General features: G+C 42.2%; 1 protein-coding gene across 1 annotated transcript in view; it reads left to right on the forward strand.

The window, feature by feature from the left end:
• LOC311040544 (copper-transporting ATPase 2-like) overlaps positions 1 to 25,223 on the forward strand; it is a gene marked incomplete at its 5' end in the record, with an annotated part of 47,838 nt that overhangs the window by 709 nt on the left and 21,906 nt on the right. The window contains 10 exons of the mRNA XM_084050875.1: positions 6,466 to 7,297; positions 9,444 to 9,446; positions 11,770 to 12,039; positions 14,857 to 15,020; positions 15,662 to 15,823; positions 17,657 to 17,736; positions 18,978 to 19,161; positions 21,368 to 21,601; positions 23,888 to 23,979; positions 24,435 to 24,562. Of these exons, the coding sequence (XP_083907001.1) occupies positions 6,466 to 7,297; positions 9,444 to 9,446; positions 11,770 to 12,039; positions 14,857 to 15,020; positions 15,662 to 15,823; positions 17,657 to 17,736; positions 18,978 to 19,161; positions 21,368 to 21,601; positions 23,888 to 23,979; positions 24,435 to 24,562 (2,149 nt within the window). The remainder of the gene's footprint in view (positions 1 to 6,465; positions 7,298 to 9,443; positions 9,447 to 11,769; positions 12,040 to 14,856; positions 15,021 to 15,661; positions 15,824 to 17,656; positions 17,737 to 18,977; positions 19,162 to 21,367; positions 21,602 to 23,887; positions 23,980 to 24,434; positions 24,563 to 25,223) is intronic.

Below are 25,223 nucleotides of genomic sequence, written 5' to 3' on the forward strand. Positions count from 1 at the left end.
TTTATTATAGCCTTAATTGGATCATGACTTGACTTGCGGAAGTATAGTAATAATGGCTATATACCTGTAGAGTATATAGAAGTCCTGACGTCACTCGTTCATCCTCTGGTTCGTAAAGTCATTTCTCTATGGAGAATAACATTGGGTCATCATGGAATCGTCTCATATAAGAATTGTGTTCCAAAAGTAAACAAACTGTCTCTGCGATATTGTCAGGGAGGAGGTTCTGTATCGTTTATGATAGTCAGTCACTTATATTTGATACAGTCTGTTGTGCTTCATATCCATAAGAGTCAAACCGCCGGGGCCATTTGTTTATTTTTGGAACACAGTTCTTATTTGACACGATATTAAATACATGGGGATTCAGAATGGGGGTGGAAAACCGCAAACCAGGTAGACAAACATAAGATGTGTAAATTACGTCAGACTTCGGTGCTCTATAGTGTTTTATTCAATAACGGGTCTCTCCAGCTCTTTTGTAAACAGAAAATATTTTTTTGTAATCGGGATGCCAATATCCAATCACCGAGGAGGGAGAGAGAGAAGTCATGCAGAATACAGGATAAACAAGTGAAACTTGAAGTGTAGAAACAAATAAATGACAAATGAGCAGACAACATTTTAACATTACCTTTGTGGGGTTCTCTCTCTCCTGATTGGATGACATGTGTAACCCACCTTAAAATGTATTTTCTGTTTGCTAAAGAGCTGGAGATACAGGGAGACCCCTGCGACTGATCAAACACCAGTGGTGGAAAAAGTACTCAATTGTTTTACTTAAGTAAAAGTATCAATACTGAAATGTAGAAGTATTCTATTACCAGTAAAAGTACTCAAATTAAAAATGTACTTGAGTAAAAGTACAAAAGTATATTGGTATCAAAATGTACTTAAAGTACCAAAAGTAAGTACTACATCTTTTGAAAATAGCAGATCTACAAGCTTACAATGCTAAAAAAGTTACATAGTGCCACTTTAACAACAAATATAATATAATTTGATGACCAGCGGACAGGTAGGTTGCGGTTCCGGTAGGAGACACAAAGGAGACTCTTTGTGTCTCCTACCGGAACCGCTGCCGTAGGAATGTGACAAACACAAACAAACATATCCATGAATTCAAATCTCCATGGGGTGACTAATCGATCGGGAAAAAAAGTCATTTTGGGGGGAACTGTCCCTTTAATGTGCGCCTCCACTAACTTAACAGTACAGGTGGCACAGCATGGCCATTGAACCAGCAGTAGGTGTATTTGATTTCTAGGAAAATGCTATTTCACCCCCGATGTGTGTGCTTTAGGCTATGGGGCATATACGTGCACTTTGAACAGTCGTCATGCAAAGCAGGCAACATCTCAGTATTTGTGTTACCCTGGAGTTTTGCTCTGTCATTGTCAGTGTTGGAAAAAGTACTCACATTTTTTACTTAAGTAAAAGTATCAATACTGCAATATAGAAGTACTCTGTTATAAGTAAAAGTCCGGAATTAAAAATGTACTTGAGTAAAAGTACCAAAGTATTGGCATCAAAATGTATTTAACGTACCAAAAGTAAAAGTACTCAAATGTTTGAAAATAGCAGATCTACAAGCTCAGATCTACAAGTGAGCTTGTAGATCGGCTATTTTCAAATAGCCTAGGTATAAAATAGGGCTGTCATGTGGTGTCCTATAGGACAGTGGTTCTGAACCTTTTTCATGCCAAGGACCCCTAAATTGATATACATTTGGCGGCGGACCCCCATCGCAAAATGTTTTGTGCCAGGGACCCCCAGTAGAGAAGATTTGTGAAATTGTACAAAATAGCAGATCTACAAGCTCGCAGCGCGGCACGAAGTGACGCGCTGTGAGCTTGTATATCTGCTATTTTTGAATAGCCAACGTATATACGATATGGACAAAGGGGTGAAAATGTGTATATATATATAATGTAAATGTATATGTAATGTAACACCTTTTGCTAGCGACCCCTTGGAACCCCCTGAAGAACCACCGGTGGTCCCCGGACCACTGGTTGAGAACCACTGTCCTAGGTGATGGCGTTTTGCCACCGACTAGCATTCATATTCAACCTGAAATTCAGTTCTTTTGAGCATATTTTCTCCATCTCTTAATGTGAGCTTGTAGATCTGCTATTTCTGAATTGGAGATTAAGTGGTAACTTTTCTCCACCCCTTTTTGGCTATTTCTTTCTAAAATGATGCCTCTGATTTCACTTCATTCAGCCGTGCCTACAAGCCTACTGGCCTTACCATGATCTTACCCCAACAAGCTTTAATTTGATTTAGATTGCATTTAATTTCTGTTGGATATATTTTGATTTACCATGGGTAGTCTACATCATTGGTTCTCAAAGTGGGGTCCGGGGACCCCCAGGGGTACTTGAGGGGGTTCCAGGGGGTCCCCAGCTAAATGATGGATAGGAACCAAATGGACCCTTATGGGTCTGTAACTCTGAGAGTTAAGTTAACATTTTTTTAACGATTTTACAATATGAATGAGATAGAAATGTCATTAAATGGGGGTCCGTATCCTAATGCATGTCAAACTGGGGGTCCTTAAAATTAAAATGGTTGAGAATCACTGCTAGAGCCGTAAAAATCTAATTCAAATTCAAATGGGGGTCTGCGGGCTAATAAGTGTCCATTTGGGGGTCCTTGACATGAAAAAGTTTGAGAGCCACTGGTCTACATGAGAATGGGCCTACTTATGGTTAGTTTCTGTAGGCACATCTGTAGGCTATCTACACTGTATGTGGTTTATGTGTGATTTTAGGCCTATGAAAACTGCCGTACAATTTAGATAATTTAATTTATTATTATTGTGACATGGTTTAATTTAAATGTTATTTATTTTCTTTTAATTTGAAGTTTAGTACCTCTGCCTGCCCCTTGGGGTACACATACCCCCATTTGAGAAACACTGTTCTGGCGCAGTCGGTCGCACTGTCGCCTCACAGCTAGAAGGTCCTGGGTTCGATTCCTGCTGGGTACGCTGGTGGCGTGTCCTCTCCTCCGCGTCATGAGTGCCCATACCCTAGGTGGGGTTGGCGAAAGGGCCTCTCTGTGTGGAGTTTGCATGTTCTCCCCGTGTTCAGGTACCCTCACAAAAACATGCAGTAATCCTGGTCGCTATACTGCCTCCCCCTGGTCAGCCAGGGTGCCTGATGGAGGGGAAAGGAACTGGTTGGAATAACGTGTTCCTTCCACGCGCTACGTCCTACCGGGGAAACTCCCCCCTGTCGGGTGATAAGAAGCGACTTGCTAGCGCCTCATGCATCGAAGGAGGCATGAGCTCAGTTCAGGGCTCTCCCCAGGCTGGCAGAGGGAGAGTAGCGCCCAGGATTACATAGGCAATTGGCACTGGGTGAAAAAATGTTACAAACATCGTTTGATACAAAATCGTGGGATAAAAAAATACATTAAAAAAAAAGTTTGGGCGGGCACACACTGAGGCATGCTGGAAAATCCTTCTAAGCATAATTGGCACAGCCCCAGCCAGTGCCAACCTTGTGTGCCATATAATGGCAGTAATAGGATGTGGACCTGACTTTCAACCCTGTGACATTTTGTTTTAATTCATGCAATAAACTGATGTTTATGGCAAAAGTAGCAGAAAGGCGTCTACACAGAAGGACTTTACAGCGTGGACGGTTCATTTCCACCTGTGCACATGATGGAGGTGATGTTTAAACTGTGTGTGTGAGAGCGGAGTCACATTGGGAGGCTTACAGTTTAAGTGCGGTAGGAATTCTTTCATCTACCGCTGGTCATGAGGTCTCCTGGCTGCAGAAAGCCAGCAGAGTCAGACCATCACCAAGGAACACCATGTGACTCTCTCTCATTCATGCAGTGGTGGAAAAAAAGTACTCAAATGTTTTACTTAAGTAAAAGTATCAATCAGTGCAATGTAGAAGTACTCTCTGTTAAAGTAGTAAAAGTAAAAGTCCGGAATTCAAAATTTACTTGAGTAAAAGTACAAACGTATTGCCATCAAAATGTACTTAAAGTACCAAAAGTAAAAGTACTAAAGTGTTTGAAAGTAGCAGATCTACAAGCTCACAACGCGTCGCGAGCTTGTAGATCGGCTATTTTCAAATAACCTGTGTATAAAATAAGGCTAAAGTGGTTAATGTATGTTTCATAATGTCATCATTTACATCTGAAAAATAACTAGTAACTAAACTTTTCAAATAATTGTAGTGGAGTAAAAGTACAATATTTGCGTCTGAGATGTAGTGGAGTAGAAGTAAAAGTATTGGAAATTGGAAATACTCAAGTAAAGTACAAATACCAAAAAATTGTACTTAACTACAATACTTAAGTAAATGTACTTAGTTACTTTCCACCACTGCATTCATGATACACAACACTTCTTGGACTGCGTATAGGGAGACTGGGGTCAAAAGTAACAGGGGGCAAACGTAACACACTCAAAAAGTCTAGTCAGAAACAAGCTAGAGGGGTGAGACTTCTTCTGCACATGCTCAGTAGGGTCCTCTCTCTGCCTATGGAAGGGTAGAATGATCATTTTGATCTCAGCAGAGGTATTCAACAAAAACAGATTTTGAGGTGTAAAAGTGCATTTTTTAATGTACAGTATTTTCCTTCTGCTGTCTAAAGTCTAATGTCTCATTGTCTCTACATACTGTATAGTGTGATATGTTGTTGTGGGCTCCGGGCCAAGGGGCTCCCCCTCCAGGGGAACCATGCCTGTTGGGACTATGGCTTAGAACACACTGGACTGTGTGGAACGAGAGTAAACAAAGGCTGTTTCTCAATACTTGTCTGCACTTGTGTTCCCGTGAACTTGTGAAGCGTCACCAGACAGTCACAGCCGAAGTACTGTATACTGTTCCAATTCTAAAGTTCGCATCTAGCCGCCAGGTACAGTCGAAATCGTCACTGATGTTCATTGCACCCGCCACTGCTTTATGTGGAGAGAAATGACTGCAAGGCAGAAGGCCCGCAACACTCCGGATTAAATAAACGTATTAAAGGAGGAGTTCACCCAAAAAAGGTCTTATTTTATATCAATTGCACGCCCCTGAAGCCTTGAATTCATGGATTTATTTTTGTTTTTGTCGCATTCCTAAGCCAACAATTTGATGACCGTGTGTATTTCCGGTAGGAGACACAAAGAATCTACTTTGTGTCTCCTACCGGATATACTAGTCGGTAGGAGACGGGAATCAAATTATTAGCTTAGGAATGCAACAAAAACAAAAACAAATCCATGAATTCAAGGCTTCATGGGGTGTGCAATTGATAGAAAATAAGTAATTTTTTGGATGAACTACTCCTTTAAGGCGCACGGCTTAACATTGTCATGAAAGTGAGGAAATAGCCAACTCACAATGAATGTCCTTTTCACATCGTTTTTTATTGAGTTTTCGTCAGTGAATAAAGGTAGTCGACGAACATTTTTCGCCATAGTTTTAGTCGAGGAAATCGAACACTGGCCAATACAAACTAATACGTGGGTGCACTCCCTGTGCGCATTTCCGAACGCACCCATAATCTCACAATGTAGCAGTCCAAACTGCATCCACTCTGTTACCTAGCAACAGCCGAGCCACCGACAGCTGTTAATACCAAAGTAGTTATTAATTCACTGGTGGAGAAGAGATCCAGCAGAACTAAAAGACAAGTCATTTTATGTTTGGTTGCGCTCCGGTGTTGCGCTCTGAAAATAGCCGATCTACAAGCTCACAACGTGTCGCGCTGCGACGCGTTGTGAGCCTGTAGATCGGCTATTTTCAGCACGCAACCATGTGTAAAATCGGCCATTACGACGCCATCAAGGCACCGCCACAATACACTTTAGTTGACTAAATCATTCGAAGATTTAGTCCACTACAATCTTATGATATTTAGTCGACTAAAACTAGACAAAAACTGAACCATTTCAGATGACTAAAATATGACTAAAACTAAAAGGCATTTTATTCAAAAGACTATCCTAAAACTAAATAATAATTTGCTGTCAAAATCAACACTGGTATTGGCCAGTGCGCTCAGTGCTATATATCCGAACGCACCCATAGTTAGAATGCCCTGAGTCAATCACAAGACAAGGTCAATACAAAATAGTTTTACACAGCTGCTGATGTTGCCGTTGTTGCCGATTATGGTGCACTTTACACCCTAGCTGTTTACAACCGTGTTATTAAACTACAAACATGAGTGTTGCTCTGTTTTGCCTCACGATTTGATTTAACCCATTAAAACCTGAGGCCGATTCTGCAAATGCCTTCTAAATCAGTTGTTCTCACACCTTCAAGATGTTTAAAAAAATGTTCAGAAATAGCAGATGCACAAGCCTTTTTGTGCCGCGCTGCGAGCTTGTACATCTGCTATTTTTGAGTAGCCCACGCAAAAATCTACAATGTTTAATGGTTTTAATGGGTTAATTGATTTGAACATCATTTTTTTTGACCGTTGTTGACCTTCTCATTCGTCCAGGAAAATGGCCACGTCGTCGAGGTCGACCGCCTGGAGAGCCAGGCCCACGACAACCTGGCGTTCGACCGTGGCAGCCAGACCGAGCTCTACCCTCCTCCTCCGCCCAGAAGCGGCCGCTCCAGGGCCACCTTCGTGCTCCCGGGCACACCGCTCCCGGACCGTCACGTCCGAACGGTGGAGAACCGACTGTCCGGCCTCAACGGGGTGTTCGCCGTCGGTCTGTCGCCGGCCAGCGGCCTGGCCCAGGTGGACTACGACGCCTCGGCCATCGACGCCAAAGGGATCGCCCTGGAGATCCAGGCGGTGGCGGGGAGCGCGGCCCAGGCGGCGGTGCAGATCAAGGTGGAGGGCATGACCTGCCAGTCGTGCGTGCGTTCCATCGAAGGGCGCGTCGGCGCGCTCCCCGGCGTCGCGCACGTCCAGGTGCTTCTCCAGCGAGGCGTGGCGCGAGCGCTCTTCCAGCCGCTCCTCGTGACGCAGGAGGAGCTGAGGGAAACGATAGAGGATATGGGCTTCGGCGCCACGTTGATGGCGGAGGAGCCGTCGGGGCCGGACGTAGGCGGCGGCGGCGGCGGCTCCTGGCAGAGGCGAACGCCCGAGGTCGCCGTCTTGCATCTGTCGACGGAGGACGCCACCGTTTGGATCGGCGGAATGACGTGTGACTCTTGCGTGCGCTCCATCGAGGGGCGCGTGTCTCAGATGGACGGCGTGCGTTCGATAAAAGTGTCGCTGAAAGGGGAGACGGGAACCGTGAGCTTTGACCCGAGCGTCACGCAGCCGGAGCGGCTCCGGGAAGCCATAGAGGACATGGGCTTCGTAGCGTCACTTGAAGGTAGGTTTTGCATGTTACTGTGACACTCTGGAATCCCCATGGGCCCCATGGTGACAACATATCGTCTCTGTCCGGTGGTGACAGTGGTGGAAAAAGTACTCGAATGTTTTACTCAAGTAAAAGTATCAATCACTGCAATGTATAAATACTCTGTTACAAGTCAAAGTCCGGAATTCAAAATGTACTTGAAAAAGTATAAAAGTATTCCCATCAAAATGTACTTGAAGTACCAAAAGTAAAAGTAATCATTATGCAGAATGTCCCTTTTCGAAAATAGCAGATCTACAAGCTCACAATGTCCAAAGTTGAGAGGAGGGCCAAGTATGCAAATATGGGGCAGGTTTATCTGCAGTCAACATCCAGTTAAGCCAGAGATTTTCCCTTTACAGTACATCACCGGTTCCCTCTCATCCATAAGAATGGTATTGTCAGGCACCACACAATTAAGCTTGATTTGTACTTAATTATACAATTTTGTTGCATGTCGAAAATAGCTGATTAGCTCACAACATCTGTGATACATTGTGAGCTTTTAGAGCAGCTATTTTCAGCATTCAACACTGTTATACAATGGAGTATATGTTAAAGGGATAGTTCACCCCCAAAATGACTTGTTTTCTATCGATTAGTCACCCCATGGAGACTTAGCCTCCTAAGCCAAAATGTGTGATGACCGGCAGCGGTTCCGGTAGGAGACACAAAGAGTCTCCTTGTGTGTCCTACCGGAACCGCTGCCTACCGGTCCGCTGGTCATCACATGATTGTCTTAGGAATGCGACAAAAACAAAAAAATATCCATGAATTCAAGTCTCCACGGGGTGACTCATAGATAGGGGAAAAAAAGTATGTTTTGGGTGAACTATCCCTTTAAGGATTAGATGGAAGACAAAACGTCAGCACAGCACTTAGCTTCTATGAGTCATGAGCAGTGGTGTAAAGTAACTAAGTACACTTACTCAAGTACTGTACTTGAGTAAAATGTTGAGGTACTTTTACTGGAGTATTTCTAATTGTCTATACTTTTACTTCTACTCCACTACAGCTAAGAGGCAAATATTGTACTTTTACTCCACTACAATTATTTGAAAACTTTAGTTACTAGTTACTTTGCAGATATAAATTATTACATTATAAAACACACATTAACCACTTCCGCCCTATTTTATACCTAGGCTATTTGAAAATAGCCCATCTACAAACGCGTCGCGTTGTGAGCTTGTAGATCTGCTATTTTCAAACATTTTAGTACTTTTACATTTGGTACTTGTAACAGAGTACTTTTACATTGCAGTATTGATACTTTTACTTAAGTACTTTTACAAGAGTACTTTCTCCACCACTGGTCATGAAGATGCCAAGGTGTTCTGTGGGCAGTGTTGCCAGATTCTGTGAGAGAAACAAGCAACCAGGTCTAGGAAAACCAGCCCAAAAGCAGCGGCTATGGGCCACATGAGCACTTTAACATATACATCAGCTATTTGAAAATGGCTCGCGTTGTGAGCTTGTAGATCGGCTATTTTTAAATAAAATCTTGCGAGGAAATTATAATAAGCAGATCTGGCAACCCTGTCTGTGGGTTGTTCGGCACTCGACCTTGAAGCAGATCTTATCAGCTTTTGATCGTACAGCCGACTGATTGGCTCTTGAACTTGAACACAGCTGATTGGTTGTTACTGGCTTCACTGGCCTTACCGGCGAACGGGTCCGAAAATACACCCATTGTCGGATGTCACACAATACGACCTCTTCTTTCCAAAGTTAACCCATTAAGACCTGAGGCCGATGAAAAAAACATTTTCTAAATCCTAACGCTTTAAAAAATACATATATATTCGAAGATTTGCAAAAAAAATCTCCGTTTTACAAAAATAGCAGATCTACAAGCTCGTAGCGCGGCACTCACAAATCTAAAAATGACACCGATGCGTTCCCGGTCTTAATGGGTTAATATACAAAGTTATTAATTGGAATAAAGAATGTATGATATTATTATTATTATCATTATTATTATTATTATTATTATTGTGCTTTATTTATATAGCACCTTTCAAAACAAAGTTATAAAGTGCTTCACAGAGACTCAAAACACATCACACAAGAAATAAAGCAATGTGTGGAGTTTGCATGTTCTCCTCGTGTCCCCTAGCGGGTAGGTAATACCCTCACAAAAACATGCAGTAATCCTGGTCTCTATACTGCCTCCCCCTGGTCAGCCGGGGCGCCTGGTGGAGGGGAAAGGAACTGGTTTGAATAACGTGTTCCTTCCACGCGCTACGTCCTACCGGGGCAAACTACCCCCTGTCAGGTGATAAGAAGCGGCTTGCTAGCTCCTCATGCATTGAAGGAGGCATGAGCTCGGCTCTAGGCTCTCCCTAGGCTGGCAGGGAGAGTAGCGCCCAGGATTTCTTAGACAATTGGCACTGGGTGAAAAAACTGGGTTACAAAATCGTGAGATAAAAAAAAAGCAAAAAAACATGACACACACAGCAAATGCAGCAGGACACAAAAGGTTTAAATATTTGGGGAATACAGGCAGCTTTATAAAACCGAGGTGTTATTGTTATTATTACTAGACCATACCCGTTGGGGAATATGAGCACCCAAAGTGTGCAGTTTGGCTTATGCGCTGAGAACAGAGAGTTTATCAGGGATCGAAAGTGAGTTTGTACTGTGTAGTCCATTGGTTCTCAAAGTGGGGTACGGGGACCCCCAGGGGTACTTGAGGCAGTTCCAGGGGGTCCCCAGCTAAATGATGGATAGGAACCAAATGCACCCTTATGGTTCTGTAACTCTGAGAGTGTACAAATGGAACCAAATGGACCCTAACGGGTCCATTTGGTTCCATTTGCACACTCTCAGAGTTAAATTAACATTGATTTTATAATATAAATTCGGGCCCCAGGTATAAATGCCATTAAATGGGGGTCCGTAGCCTAATACATGTATGTCAAACTGGGGGTACTTGACATTAAAATGGTTGAGAATCACTGCTAGAAAGCCGTATAAACCTTCTCTTATTGGGGTCCCTGGCTTATCTTTTCAAAATCAAACAAAATTGTGCCTTTAGCTGCCACTGTTACTTTAGGATGATTTTATACTGCATCGGGCGACCGTGTCACAAAGCAACCGATTTTCTTCGAGCGACAAAGCCGTGCCGCGACAAAGTAGGCTTTATCCAAGACCGTATACAACGGTAGAATAAACCTCGGTTTCTAGCGGTGGTGGAAAAAGTACTCAAATGTTTTACTTGAGTGAAAGTATCAATACTGCAATGTAAAAGTACTCTGTTAAGTAAAAGTACGGAATTAAAAATGTACTTGTGTAAGTACTAAAGTATTGGTATCAAAATGTACGCAAAGTAAAAGTACTACAATGTTTGAAAAATAGCAGATCTACAAGCTCACAACGTGTCGCGATGGGACGCGTTGTGAGCTTGTAGATCGGCTATTTTCAAATAACCAAGGTATAAAATACGGCTAGAGTGGTTGATGTATGTTTTATTATGTAATAATTTATATCTGCAAAGTAACTATTAAGTTTTCAAATGACTGTAGTGGAGTAAAAGTACAATATTTGCCTCTGAGATGTAGTGGAGTAGAAAATTGGGCCAGTAAAGTACCTCAAAATTGATCTCAAGTACAGTACTTAAGTAAATGTACTGTAGCGGTGTAGAGTAAATGTTACTCTACACCGCTGGTTTCTAGCAGGGGCCCACCTTACACGTAACTGAAGTCGGTGCAGTGCGATGGTCGGAGTCACAGAGCACAAGGTGATACAGTATTCCTTTGCAACAGAGCACTCCGCTAACAAAGCGCCACACACATGGACGCTCGTCAAACTAATTTTCTCTCTAACCTGTGGGGCGCAGGTTACCCTGGAAACCAGACAAGTATCCCTTCTATTCTGGCACGGAGGGCTCTCGAAAATCAGTCTGTGCTTTCCTTTGTGGGATTTAATGACACGGCGGTTTGCCAGAAAAGAGAATTAACCTTGGGTGGATTATAAGCACAGTGTTTCGCGTACCGTTTTTCCAATTTTAAACTGTCAAGGTCAGGTCATTCTGGGAGTTAGCTACAGTATAGGAGGATTATAGGGGAGAACACAGTTCTCTAAAACAGTGGTTCTCAAACTTTTTCATGCCAAGGACCCCTAAATTGATATACATTTGGCCGCGGACCCCCATCGGAAAATGTTGTGCCAGGGACCCCCAGAAGCAAAGATTTGAGTTAAAATGTTCGCTTTAAAAAATATATATGTTCAAAGATTTGCATACATTTTCAAGATTTTTCAAAAATAGCAGATCTACAAGCTTGTATATCTGCTATTTTTGAATAGCCAAAGTATAAAAGGTCATAATTATTCTGATGCTATATTTGCTGGGTACCCCCGGGAACCCCCTCAAGTACCCCTGGGGGTCCCCGGACCCCACTTTTGAGAAGTATACTGCCTTGTGTGTGTGTCTCCTCCTTAAGAACCTGTCTCCAGTCGTGACGATAACCAAAGTAACGGCAGCAAGTCCAGAGTTCCTTCTCCACACGTCAGCCCCACGTCCCCCGGCCCGGTGTCCCTGGAGCGCCACCACGAGGCGGGGGGTCCAGCCGGCGACTCTGGGTCGAGCTGCCCAGCGGACTCTGCGGCGGCGGCGGCGGGCGCCACGGTACAGAAATGCTTTGTCCGTGTGACGGGCATGACCTGTGCCTCCTGCGTGGCCAGCATTGAGAGAAACCTGCTCAAAAACAAAGGTAAACGGTCCAGTTTTTGTGATTTAACCCATTAAAAGCCCTGGGAAAAGCATCTTGTGTTCATTTTAGTAGTTAATATTAGTGTCACAATCGTTTTAACCCACTTTAACCCATTAAGACCTGAGGCCGATTCTACAAATGTCTTCTAAATCCTAACAGTTTTCTGAAAAAAAACAACAACCTAAAAAACGTATGTTGCTATATCAGTGGTTCTCAGACTATTACATACGTGTGTGTGTGTGTGTGTGTGTGTGTGTGTGTGTGTGTGTGTGTGTGTGTGTGTGTGTGTGTGTGTGTGTGTGTGTGTGTGTGTGTGTGTGTGTGTGTGTGTGTGTGTGTGTGTGTGTGTGTGTGTGTGTGTGTGTGTGTGTGTGTGCGCGCGTGTGCGTGCGTGCGTGTGTGTGTATATATATATATATATGAGACATATATTTTCTATATATCCACATATATGAATATGACATATATGCAGAATATATTCTGGATATACTTGCCATATATTGGCATATATTTAAAATAACACCATAGCACCACCATTAGCCTTTTCATGTCACACACACCCTCGCGCACCACAGGGGGCGCGCACTAGCCTGGTAAACCCCCCTCCCTCCGGAAATCTCATTTGCATTTGATTTCAGGAAGGAGTCTGGTCTACAGGCCTGTAAAGGGCAATTTGGGAGCTGGGCTGGATTAGTACAGTTGACTGACAACCCCTTCAGCCAATCAGCAGTTCCTTCCCCTTCAGCCAATCAGCAGCTCATTTTCCCCATCCCCAGGGCCCGTTCCATTTTTGTCGGTTTCATTCGGTTTCACTCGAACTCGCCACCTGATTGGCCAACCTTCGCTGTCAATCACAGAACATTGAGCGAGGACGCTGATAGGACAGTTCATGTTATGAACTTTGGAGAAACGCCCAGACAGGCCTGTAGGCCACTTCTGAAAACAAATGGAAATGAGTTTCCCGGAGGGAGGGGTTTACCAGGCTAGGTGCGCGCACCACAGTTTGGGAATCCCTGCCCTAGGCAAACACAGAGGAGGGAGCGCACACCTGTGTTGATGAGGTGCTGTCCACGGCAGGTAACGGTGTTGACAAAGCATGAGGCCGGATAGCTCTTAGCCACGAGGCAAAAAGTTTATTGAAAAGAAAACTAACGTTTCGACAGTAGTAGTAGTAGTAGTCTTCCTCAGGATTTCTTTTTTTATGTCAAGGAATCCCAAAATTATAGGTATTTGGCTGCGGACCCCCATCTCAAAATGTGTTGTTCCAACTTCCAGGGACCCCCAGAAGCAAAGATTTGAGTTTGAAAATATATATAGTCAAAGATTTGCACAAATTTCAAGATTTTTCAAAAATAGCAGATATGCAAGCTCATATGAGCTTGTATATCTGCTATTCTTGAATAGCCAAAGTATACAATAATGGTTTAAGTGGTTACACAGATGCTTTCTGGTTTTAATGGTTAACCCTATCTTACACTTTGCCTATTCAAAAATAGCAGATGTCTCCCAGGGTCGGTAATACCCTCACAAAAACATGCAGTAATCCTGGTCGCTATACCGCCTCCCCCATGACAGCTATGGCGCCTGATGGAGGGGAAGGGAACTGGTTGGAATAACGTGTTCCTTCCACGCGCTACGTCCTACCGGGGAAACTCCCCCCTGTCAGGTGACAAGAATCATTCATTGAAGGAGGCATGAGCTCGGCTCTGGGCTCCCTAGGCTGGCGGGGGGAGCGTAGCGCCCAGGATCACTTAGATAATTGGCACCGGGTGAAAAAAGGTTACAGATCTACAAGCTCGTAGCACGTCACTTTGTGCCACACTCTGTGAGCTTGTGGATCTGCTATTTTTGAAAAATCATGACAATTTGTGCAAATCTTGAATATATATATATTTTTTTTAAAAGCGAACAGTTTTGTTTTACTCAAATGCTTCGAGGGGGTCCCTGGAACAAAACTATTTCAAGATGGGGGTCCACAGTCAAATACATATAATTTTGGGGGTCCTTGATATGAAAGCACCACAGCATAGGTGTTTTCAGAAAACTGTTGAGCTTTAGAAGACATTTGTAGAATCGGCCTCAGGTCTTAATGGGATAAAATATATATATATATGTCCTTTTGCTTTCTATACAGCACTTTGTGATGAACTTGTTTCCTAAACGCATCTCCTTATCAATAAACTTGACTTGACTTGGCCTGTGCATCGCTGAGAGTGTGTAGTCTGGCAGTGTTGATTTTGTCAACACATTTTGATTTAGTTTTAGTCATAGTGTTTTGATTAAAATTCCATTTAGTTTTAGTATTTTTTTTGTCATCTGAAATGTTTTAGTTTTTGTCTAGTTTTAGTCGACTAAATATCATAAGATTATAGTCGACTAAATCTACAGTTGATTTAGCCGTATTTTGGCGGTGCCTTGATGGCGTCGTAAAGGCTGATTTTACACTTGGTTGCATGCTGAAAATAGCCGATCTGCAAGCTCACAACGCGTCGCGCTGCGACGCGTTGTGAGCTTGTAGATCTGCTATTTTCAGAGCGCAACACCCGAGCGCAACCGAGCATAAAATGACTTCTACTGGATCTCTTCTCCGCTAACATTTTAGTCTAGTTTTTATTTGTTCACGAAATTGTCAATTTATTTAGTCTTAGTTTTAGTCATCATAGCCTTGTTTTTATTTCGTTTTTTACGTAGTTTTCGTCAGTGAAAAAAGGTAGTCGACGATCATTTTTCGTCATAGTTTTAGTCGACGAAATCAACACGGTCCTTCCTAAACCGGACTCATTCACTGATCTTCTCGTCTATTGTATTGTTTTCAAGGGATCATCTCGGTCCTGGTGGCCCTCATGGCTGGGAAGGCAGAGGTCAGGTACAACTCGGCCGCCGTCGACGCCGCCGGAATAACTAAACTCATCGAGAACCTGGGGTTCGGGGCCACGTTGATCGAGGACAGCGCCATGACGCACGGGAAACTGGACCTCGTCGTAAGTCTCCACACATAACCCGATACCAGTGGTGTATTTCCCATGTTCAATACTCTTGTCTTACTTCTACTCCACTACATCTCAGAGGCGAATATTGTACTTTTACTCCACTACAATCTTTTGACAACTTTAGTTACTAGTTACTTTGCAGATTTAGATTGTTATCACAAAACATACATTAACCACTTCAGCCCTGTATACATTTTGGCCATTTGAAAATAGCCGATCTACAAGCTCACAATGCGTCGCGATGTGAGCTTGTAGATCTGTTATTTTCAAAAGATTTTTACACAATTTGAACTTGGGACATTCTGCACAATGAGTACTTATACTTTTGGTACTTTAAGTACATTTTTATGCCAATACTTTTGTACTTTTGCTCAAGTACATTTTGATTATCGGACTTTCAACAGAATATTTCTACACTGCAGTATTGATACTTTTACTTAAGTAAAATAAATTAAGTACTTTTTTCCACCATTGCCCGACACTGTAGCATCCTATAAAGACCTGTCCCTTCTTCTACTTACAATTCATCCATATACAGAGTAAAAAACCATAAGAGGATATACACTTTAGGATAGAAAAACACACCTTTTTAAAAAGCCACAATGTGTTTTGTCCCCAAACGTCCCCTGTAGATATCAGGCATGACATGTGCATCGTGTGTCCATAACATCGAGTCCAGACTCACCAAGACCAAAGGGATTCTCGGGGCCTCCGTCGCCCTGGCGACCAAAAAAGCCCACATCGAGTTTGATCCGGACGTTCTCGGGGCTCGAGACGTCATCAGGATCATTGAGGTAGCTGTTATTTTTTTATTTTTTTATTTTTTTCCCCCATTTTATTGCAAACCTTTATAGCTCTATGCATTGTGAAGACATTCACAGGTGTTGCCAATGATACTAATGTAGGCTCTGTTCCATTCTGGTCAAACAGAGTCAGGGTTGACTCACTGGAGACACTCTGCTACACCAGTGGGTCTAAAATGTGGGTCCAGGGCAGTGTTAATTTTGTCGACTAAGACTAAAAGACTAAGGTTTTGATATTTAGTCGACTAAGACTACGGTAAACAATTTTCAGAAGACTAAAATAGGACTAAAACTAAATGGTGTGTTATTCAAAAGACTAAGACTAAGACTAAATCAAAATTTGCTGTCAAAATGAACACTGGTCCAGGGACCCTCATGGTTCCTTAAGGGGTTTCCAAATGGCCCCTTACGGGTGTGTAACTCTGAGAGTGTACAAATGGAACCAAATGGACCCTTACGGGTCCATTTGGTTCCATTTGTACACTCTCAGAGTTATGGGAGTCGTGGAAATTGAAAAATCCGAGAACCACTGTGCTACACGAAATGGAACAGAGCCTTCATTAGTATCATTGGTAACACCTGTGAATGTCTTCACAATATGGCTGCTATGCATAGAGCCTATTCAGTACCGAAGTCTGACGTAATTTACACATCCTACCTGGTTCGCGGTTTTCCAGCCCCATTCTGAATTCCCATAGACGTGTTCAATATCGCGTGAAATAAGAACTGTGTTCCAAAAATAAACAAATGACCCTGGCGGTTTTACTCTTATGGATATGAAGCATCAACTGACGGTGAGAAAACGATAATGTTACTTCCGCCGAATTAGTTAAATTTTCGCCAGAAACAAACTGTATCAAATATAAGTGACTGACTATCATAAACGATACAGAACCTCCTCCCTGACAATATCGCAGAGACAGTTTGTTTATTTTTGGAACACAATTCTTATATGAGACGATTCTAAGATGACCCAATGTTATTCTCCATAGAGAAATGACTTTACGAACCAGGGGATGAACGAGTGACGTCAGGACTTGACTTCTGTACTCTATTGCACCTGGTTGTTGTTTTCACTCCCAAAATGACATAAATAACTGTGTTGATAACAGTAATGTAACACTTTTTCATGAATAGAAAATAGTACAAGCAGTTGTATGACCGATACGAATGTATAAACAAACAAACAATATAGAGTCATGATGGTCAAGAGGTACATTTACTGAAGTACTGTACTTAAGTAAAATGTTTTGGTATTTCTACTTTACTGGAGTAGTTCCAGTTTTCAGTACTTTTACTTCTACTCCACTACATCTCAGATGCAAATATTGAGCTTTTACTCCACTACAATTATTTTAAAACTTAAGTTACTAGTAACTTTGTAGATTTTAATTATTATTACAAAACATACATTTTGGCCATTTAAAAATAGCTGATCTACAAGCTCACAATGTGTCGCGATGCGACACATTGTGAGCTTGTAGATCTAATATTTTCAAATGATTTGTATACATTTTATAGATTTGTAAACTTGTGAAATGGGACATTCTGGCACACAATGAGTACTTTCCACTTTTGGTACTTTATGTACATTTTGATACCAATACTTTTGTACTTTTTAATTTTGAATGCTGGACTTTTACTTGTAGCAGAGTAGTTTTACTTTGCAGTATTGATACTTTTACTTAAGTAAAGAATGTGAGTACGTTTTCCACCGCTGGTTATTATTTTTGCATTTTCGAACATAGGCTTTCAGACAGGTCTTGTTTCCGCCTGACCCCTGACCCCTGCCCCGACCCCATCGCTTCTCATTTCTCATCCTAGGGCCTTGGATTCGGTGCCAGTCTCTTAAAGCCAGGTTTTGGGAACAACCTCGACCACTCGGAAGAGATTCGACAGCAAGTATCTGATTTAGTTCCATTTGATGTTTTCTTGGGATTACCCCTTGCGTTACATATCATCAGTGGTGTAAAGTAACTAAGTGCATTTACTCAAGTACTGTATTTAAGCAAATCTTTTAGGTATGTTTTACCTTGCTGGAGTATTTAAAATGTTCAGTATTTTTTACTTCTACTCCACTACATCTCAGAGGCAAATATTGTACTTTTACTCCACTACAATTATTTGAAAACTTTAGTTACTAGTTACTACACAGCAAAAAGTCGGGTGTTGAATTGATTCTCTCAGAGTCAATTTCAGCTCTTTTTCAGGGTTTATATAGGTCCACACTTTCTAGAGTTAAATGAACACTTTGAAAATAGTTAACATTTAACACTATGTCAAGAGTTCCTTCTTTAACTCTTTACCCGAGTTAAAGTAACACACAAATAACAAATAACCAATTAAACCGAAATAAAGTAACAAAAAAAAGGGGGGAAAAGTAACAAAATCCGCCCAACATATATATATTTTTGCATTTTTTAATAAATATTTGACGTTTTTCAGAAAACTTAGGCCAGGATTTAGACAGCGTTTTTAGAATCGGCCTCAGGTCTAAATGGGTTAAAGGATCTACACCATGCATTGAAAAAATATATTTAATATTTAATGTATTGTTTATGTCCCTCAAACGTTTTTCAAAAGGTTTGAGGGTAAATCAAGCCTCAGATATACTCATTCCAACTAACTTCTCTCTGGCTTATAAAGCACTTTCCCCTGCAATACCACATTGTCCTGATTTGGCACGTGGCGCTATTGAGCCAGTTTGCATGCATCTATTTTTTTTCTAATGTTGGAACAGAAAAAACGGGAGGGATTGTATCGCTTGTGACATCACGTGCAGGGGGGCAAATCAGTTTGGCCTGTTTTGAGACTAATTTACATAAAACCCCAGATATGCTGTGAAAGCCTGAGTGCTCAAACTGGGGTATTTTTGGGGGGATAGAAGAGAGGTAGGGGAGACCAAAAACACACAAAAAAATCACACCCAGTGTGAAGAGAGTGGTGCCTTTGAATTAGTGTAACTGGTTGCATCCTTGTGTTGCAATCAGCTGCAGCTGTTGAGGCCGTGCTCAAACGGACGGACGGACGGACCCACACACACGGTCAAGTGTAGGAGTGGCTGGCACCACTCAAAAATAAGGAAAAGTTCAAATTCATGGTGTATAGTCCCTTTAACCATAATGTGTCTGTGTTGTGGTCTCAGATGGAAGAACTCCTTCCTGTTCAGCCTGGTGTTCGGCATGCCTGTGATGGGTCTGATGATCTACATGATGGTCATGGACAGCCACCATGGGGAGCATGGAGGCTCCATGCCCCAGGATCAGAACCTGCTGCCTGGCCTCTCACTGCTGAACCTGGCCTTTTTCCTGCTCTGCACGCCTGTTCAGGTCAGTGGTGGGAAAAGTACTCAACTGTATTACTTAAAGTAGCACTAGGTAACCTTTTCAACAAAACTAAAGTTAAATTGTATATATTTTGTGAGTGGCAAAAGTTTCACAACACCCACTCCATGAATTTCACCCCCGAAAGCCTTTTATTTATATATTTTCTATTGAACGGTGTCAGGGGGGACTTTCCCGCGAAAATGACGTCATCTGGCCGGAAAACGGAAGCGGAAATGCACCGGTTTCCTGTTTGGCCAGGAACTACCGCACCGGTTTCCTGTTTGGCCAGGAACTACCGCACCGGTTTCCTGTTTGGCCAGGAACTACCGCGCTAATAACAAAAAGGAAACTCACGCTGATTTTAAGATATTGTATGATTTGAAAATCGAAAAACAACAGAAAAAGAAAACACAGCTCACGGTAACTAAAGCTCCACTGGCTAAGAGAAACGATCCACAGATCGTATAAAACAATTAAAAGAACGCTTTTTGAAACACTTCCGTCTTCTGGTGAAAACAAAGAATTCTGGGTAACAGAGGATAAAGCAAGGGGCAAGTCTTAGATATTTACGATGAGGCCGACAAAATGGCCAGAGTGGCGCTGTTTTACCCTGCACAGACCTGCGGTGTCAGAAAGAATTTATTTTAACGCAAGTGAATGGGTTTTTTGACAAACTTAAATTCTATATGCTTCCAGTCGCTAATTTAAAGTCTCCTTTCAATCATCAGGATATGCGTTTTGCTAAATTATGGTCCTATTTATTTTAAAATTGACGATAAAGTAGGCTATTCTCTAGGAGGGGCGGGATGATTTGATTGACAAGCTACACAACCAATAGCATTCATTCCCCGCCCCCCGCTCTTGATTGACAAGCTACCCAACCAATAATGGTCTGGTCTCATTCTGACGCGATATTGAAAGATGGCGGACCTACAGTCTTGGAACAATCGGCTTCATTTTCGGTCTGTAGAAATTAGCGGAGTGGCTTTGTCCATCTCATTTATACAGTCTATGGGATAAACGAACGGCCTGCAGTGACGGTAATGACCAGCAGAGGCTGCTAAAAATCGTTATTTGTGGACCTGCACTGTATAACTTTAAGTAAAAGTATCAATACTGATTACAGATTGAAGTACTCCGTTACAAGTAATAGTCCGGAATTCAAAATTTACTTGAGTAAGAGTATTGGTATCAAAATATACTTAAAGTACCAAAAGTAAAAGTACTAGAATGTTTGAAAATAGCCGATCTACAAGGCGTTGTGGGCTTGTAGATCTGCTATTTTTGGCTAAAGTTCTCCTCATAAAAGGGATGCTAGGTTTCGAGTGGTTATGGTAAAAAGAAAAATCATATCGCATAAAGATTTGGCAGACCCCCTGTAGTAACTCTGAGGACCCCTAGGGGTCCCAGACCCCCTGTTGAAAAAAAACTTTTTTTTTTTTTTCAAAAGGGCACTTCTGATCAAGAGGGCAAAGGGCCGGTGCTCTAGCACCACCTAGAGTCTATCTGTGCACGTCCCTGCCTCCAGCCACCACATCGAACACTGTTGCCTCGCGGGTTCGACACTTGTGCAGAGTTAACTGACCTCGAAGTCATGTACAAAAAGTTGTTTGGATAAATGGAAAAGATAAGCCGGGTGGGGATGTTTTTTTGTATTCGTGCCGAGTGGGCATAACAAACTATGTAACTTTGAAAGCAGTGGTGTAAAGTAACTAAGTACATATACTTAAGTACTGTACTTAAGTACAATTTTTAGGTATTAATACTTTACTTGAGTGTTTCCAATTTCCAATACTATTACTTCTACTCCAGTACATCTCAGAGGCAAATATTGTACTTTTACTCCACTACAATTATTTGAACACTTTAGTTACTAGTTACTTTGCAGATGTAAATGATTACATTATAAAACACACATTAACCACTTTAGCCCTATTTTATACCTAGGCTATTTGAAAATAGCCCATCTACAAGCTCACAACGCGTCGCACCGCGATGCGCTGTGAGCTTGTACATCTGCTATTTTCAAACATGCGAGTACTTCTGTACTTTTGTTTTCTCAAGAAAAGTTTGAATTCTGAACTTTTACTTGTAACAGAGTATTCCTACATTGCAGTATCGGTACTTACTTAAAAAAAAATATTTGAGGTACTTTTTTTCCACCACTGTTCCTTTCTGCATCTTTGTCCCTCTCTCTCCACCCTTCCAGATCTTTGGAGGCCGTTACTTTTACGTCCAGGCGTACCGCTCGCTGAGTCACCGCACGGCCAACATGGACGTGCTGATCGTCCTCGCCACGTCCGTGGCCTACATCTACTCCTGTGTGGTTCTCGTCATAGCCATGGCGGAGAAGTCCACACAGAGCCCCGTCACCTTCTTTGACACTCCGCCCATGCTGTTCGTGTTCATCGCCCTCGGACGTTGGCTGGAGCACATCGTAAAGGTACGTACTAGTGATGTGCGGGCCGACCCGTAACCCGCGGGTCAACCCGCGGCGCGGGTGGTCGAGTCAGGATTTCAGAGGCAATTATGCGGGCTGCGTGCGGGTGGCGGGTGAGCGGGTCAGCCGCTCTCACACGCAAAAAAAAGAAGAAAAATCATATGCTCTTGTTTTGTCTTTATTCCTAATAACAATAACAATAAAACAGTTTGAATACACTTGGGGTGTATACTTGAAGATTATTTTCTAACCTTGATTTTACAGAATTATAGGTACGACCCCGCGGGGCGGGTTCGCAGGGCGGGTTGAGCCATAGATTTATATATGGGTTTGTGGGGCGGGTTGAGGCGGGTTGGGTTCCGTGGCGGGGCAGGGCGGGGCGGGTCATGAAAAAACCGACCCGCGCATCACTAGTACGTACTGTACGTAGGGCTGTCACGATTATTACACATTCGATCCCGGGAACGCATCGGTGTCACTTAAGATTTCTTTTCGCGCTATGGGCATTGTATATCTGCTATTTTTGAATAGCCAAAGAAATCTAAAATGACACGGATGCGTTCCCGGTCTTAAAGGGTTATGTTAATGAGTTAGTTTCACACAAATAATTGCGATTAAAGATTTAATTGTGTTTTTGGCATTGGAATTGGTTTGATTTCTGTTGGGTTTTTAGGCTTCGTAATAAAACAATTGCACAGGGCAGGTGACAACTTAATGATAACTTAAATATACAAAGACATTACTGACACATTAACAAATTTTATATTTTCAAAATAACACAATTGATATAAAAATAGCCTAAATAACTGATCTACAAGCTGTAAGCTGTAAGCTTGTAGATCAGCTATTTCTGCTAATTTTGGAAAATGTTTGAAAATACAGTATATGATAATTTTTCAGCATGGAAACGATTATGACAATTATCCAAAATGATTGTGATTATCTCAAATAATTGCGACTAGGCGATTATGTAATAATTGTGACAGGCCTAAAGGCACGCCTCGCAACGCACGTCTAAACGGATATTTCTCTTTGCTCAGCACTTGATTTGTTAACTTTCTCCATCTGTTTGAATATGGGGCGGCAGTGGCTCAGGGGTAGAGTGGCCGGGTAGAGTGAACTGGAAACCGCAGTTCACTCTAGTTCCCAGTTCGATCCCGGGCTGGGAGTTAGTTTCGAAGTGTCGAAGTGTCTTTGAGCAAGATGCTGAACCGCTAATTGCTCCCGATGAGCAGGTTGGTGCCTTGCATGGTTTCCTCCACCATCGGTGTATGAATGTGTGTGTGAATGGGTGAATGGCACAATCAATGTAAAGCGCTTTGGATAAAAGCGCTATATAAATGCACCATTTACCATTTACCATTTAGTGCAACGGTGCATGGATGAAAAATACGTATTTTGTGTAGAATTCCAGTGTAGAATTGTGTCAGACCACCATAGAGACATTATAATGTGTGTGTTGTCACAGAAGAAAAAGCACTTTGCAGACATTGTAGTGTCCTATACCAAATACTTATTTTGTTTCCATACGTTTTTATGCACAAAAAAAAAGCACACGGTACATTCGTACTACACATTTCTCATAGAAGTTTGACCACCATGACCTCAGGTAGCAGTTGTCTTGTGAGTGGACGTTTTAATAGCCTCTGACGTCATATTATGTCATATGAGTCGATTATCTCTTTTATATTATATGACTTATTCTTTTTTTCTTTTTTTCTTATGAGATATGCTTGTGACCCTGGTTAACTAACAACTACGGTAAGAACTCTGGACAGGAAAATGTGATGTGACAGTTGTTTATTAGTGGCGGCAAAGCAAAGTGTGTCACATACTGTAGTCAAATAACCTAGTTCTGGGCGTGACATGCAAAGTCACAATATGCCGAGTCATCTAACGGCTAGCCTCCATCTCTGGGCTTTTATTTTTTGGTTTTCCTAAAAAATAAGAGCCTGGACTAGCCTGTTGATGTTCCTGGAATAGGAAGTGTTTTGGCACTACAATTATTAGATTTTTTCTGTTAGTTACTTTGCAGATACAAACACACATTAACCACTTTAGCCCTATTTTATACCTAGGCTCGCAATGCTCATAACGTTTTGAAAATTGGAAGGTAGGTATAAAAGGTATAAAATGTACTAGGTATAAAATGTACTAGGTATAAAGAAAACTAGGTATAACATTTTATACCTAGGCTATTTGAAAATGACGCTCACAACGTGATGATTATCAGCATCCTTGACCAATAATAAGCCATGCTCTGCCTAAAATGTCATGTCTTCTTTCCAGAGTAAGACGTCAGAAGCCTTGGCCAAGTTAATGTCACTTCAGGCCACTGACGCTACTGTGGTCACGCTAGGCCCCAACCTCTCCATCATCAGGTAAACATTTAGGCCACGCTAGGCCAAAACCAGATCTACCAGATCATAGCAGATCTACAAGCTCACAACGCGCTGCGTTGTTCACACTGGTGGCGACAAAGGCAACACAATGACCAAGTGTGGTCAGCTACATTGCTGCTGAGTCACTGTTTAAAGGGATAGTTCACCCCCAAAATGACTTTTTTTTTCCCCGATCGATTAGTAACCCCATGGAGACTTGAATTCATGGATATTTTTTAGTTTTTGTCGCATTCCTGAGCCAATAATTTGACCAGCAGTGGTTCCGGTAGGAGACACATAGAGTCTCCTTTGTGTCTGCAAAAAACCTTCCTATTGCATGCGAGACAACAAAATCTAATTGCAATTAAACTTGATGAGCGTTCATGAACGTTTCCCGGAGGATGAACTCAAACTCTTTGAGTGACCATGTTGTCTTTTCTCTATGTGTGTGTGAGGGAGGAGCAGGTGATCGTGGAGCTGGTCCAGAGAGGGGACATCGTGAAGGTGGTCCCCGGAGGGAAGTTCCCGGTGGACGGGAAGGTGATCGAGGGCAGCTCCATGGCTGACGAGTCCCTTATCACAGGTATACGGGGCATTTTCAATAACATGTTAAACAACAATAAGTCCACCCAATGTTAAAGAAAAGTCGCTTTTCTGTCCCTTAATTAACCCATTAAGACCCAAGGCCGATTCTACAAATGCCTTCTAAATCACCAACAGTTTTCTGAAAAACGTATATTTCTATATCAGTGATGCTCAATCTTTTTCATGTCAAGGACCCCCAAAATTATATGTATTTGGTGGCGGACCCCCATCTCAAAATATTTTGTACCAGGGACCCCCCATAAGCAAAGATTGGAGTTAAAAATGTTCGCTTTAAAACAATACATATTCAAAGATTTGCACACATTTTCACGATTTTTAAAGAAATTTGAATAGCCAAAGTGTAAAATAAAGTGACACAGATGAGACCAGGTCTTAAAGGGGTTAAGACCCGAGGCCGATTCTACAAATGCAATCTAAATCAGTAGTTGTCAAACTTTTCCGTGCCACCAGGACCCCCGAGAAAATTTGGAAAATAGCTCAGTCAAACTAAATATAACGCCTCAACTCCTACAATTCCAAGTGCTTGTTAGGGTGGGGGGTCCCCAGTTCAAATGTGATTCTTTTTTGGGGGTCACGGCCTGAACAGGTGGAGAACCAGTGCTCCAAGCCAACTCTTTCAGGCCGCGACCCCCCAAAAT

This window comes from Gymnoscopelus microlampas (genome assembly GCF_963454915.1).
Source record: "Gymnoscopelus microlampas genome assembly, chromosome: 24".
Classification (NCBI taxonomy): domain Eukaryota; kingdom Metazoa; phylum Chordata; class Actinopteri; order Myctophiformes; family Myctophidae; genus Gymnoscopelus; species Gymnoscopelus microlampas.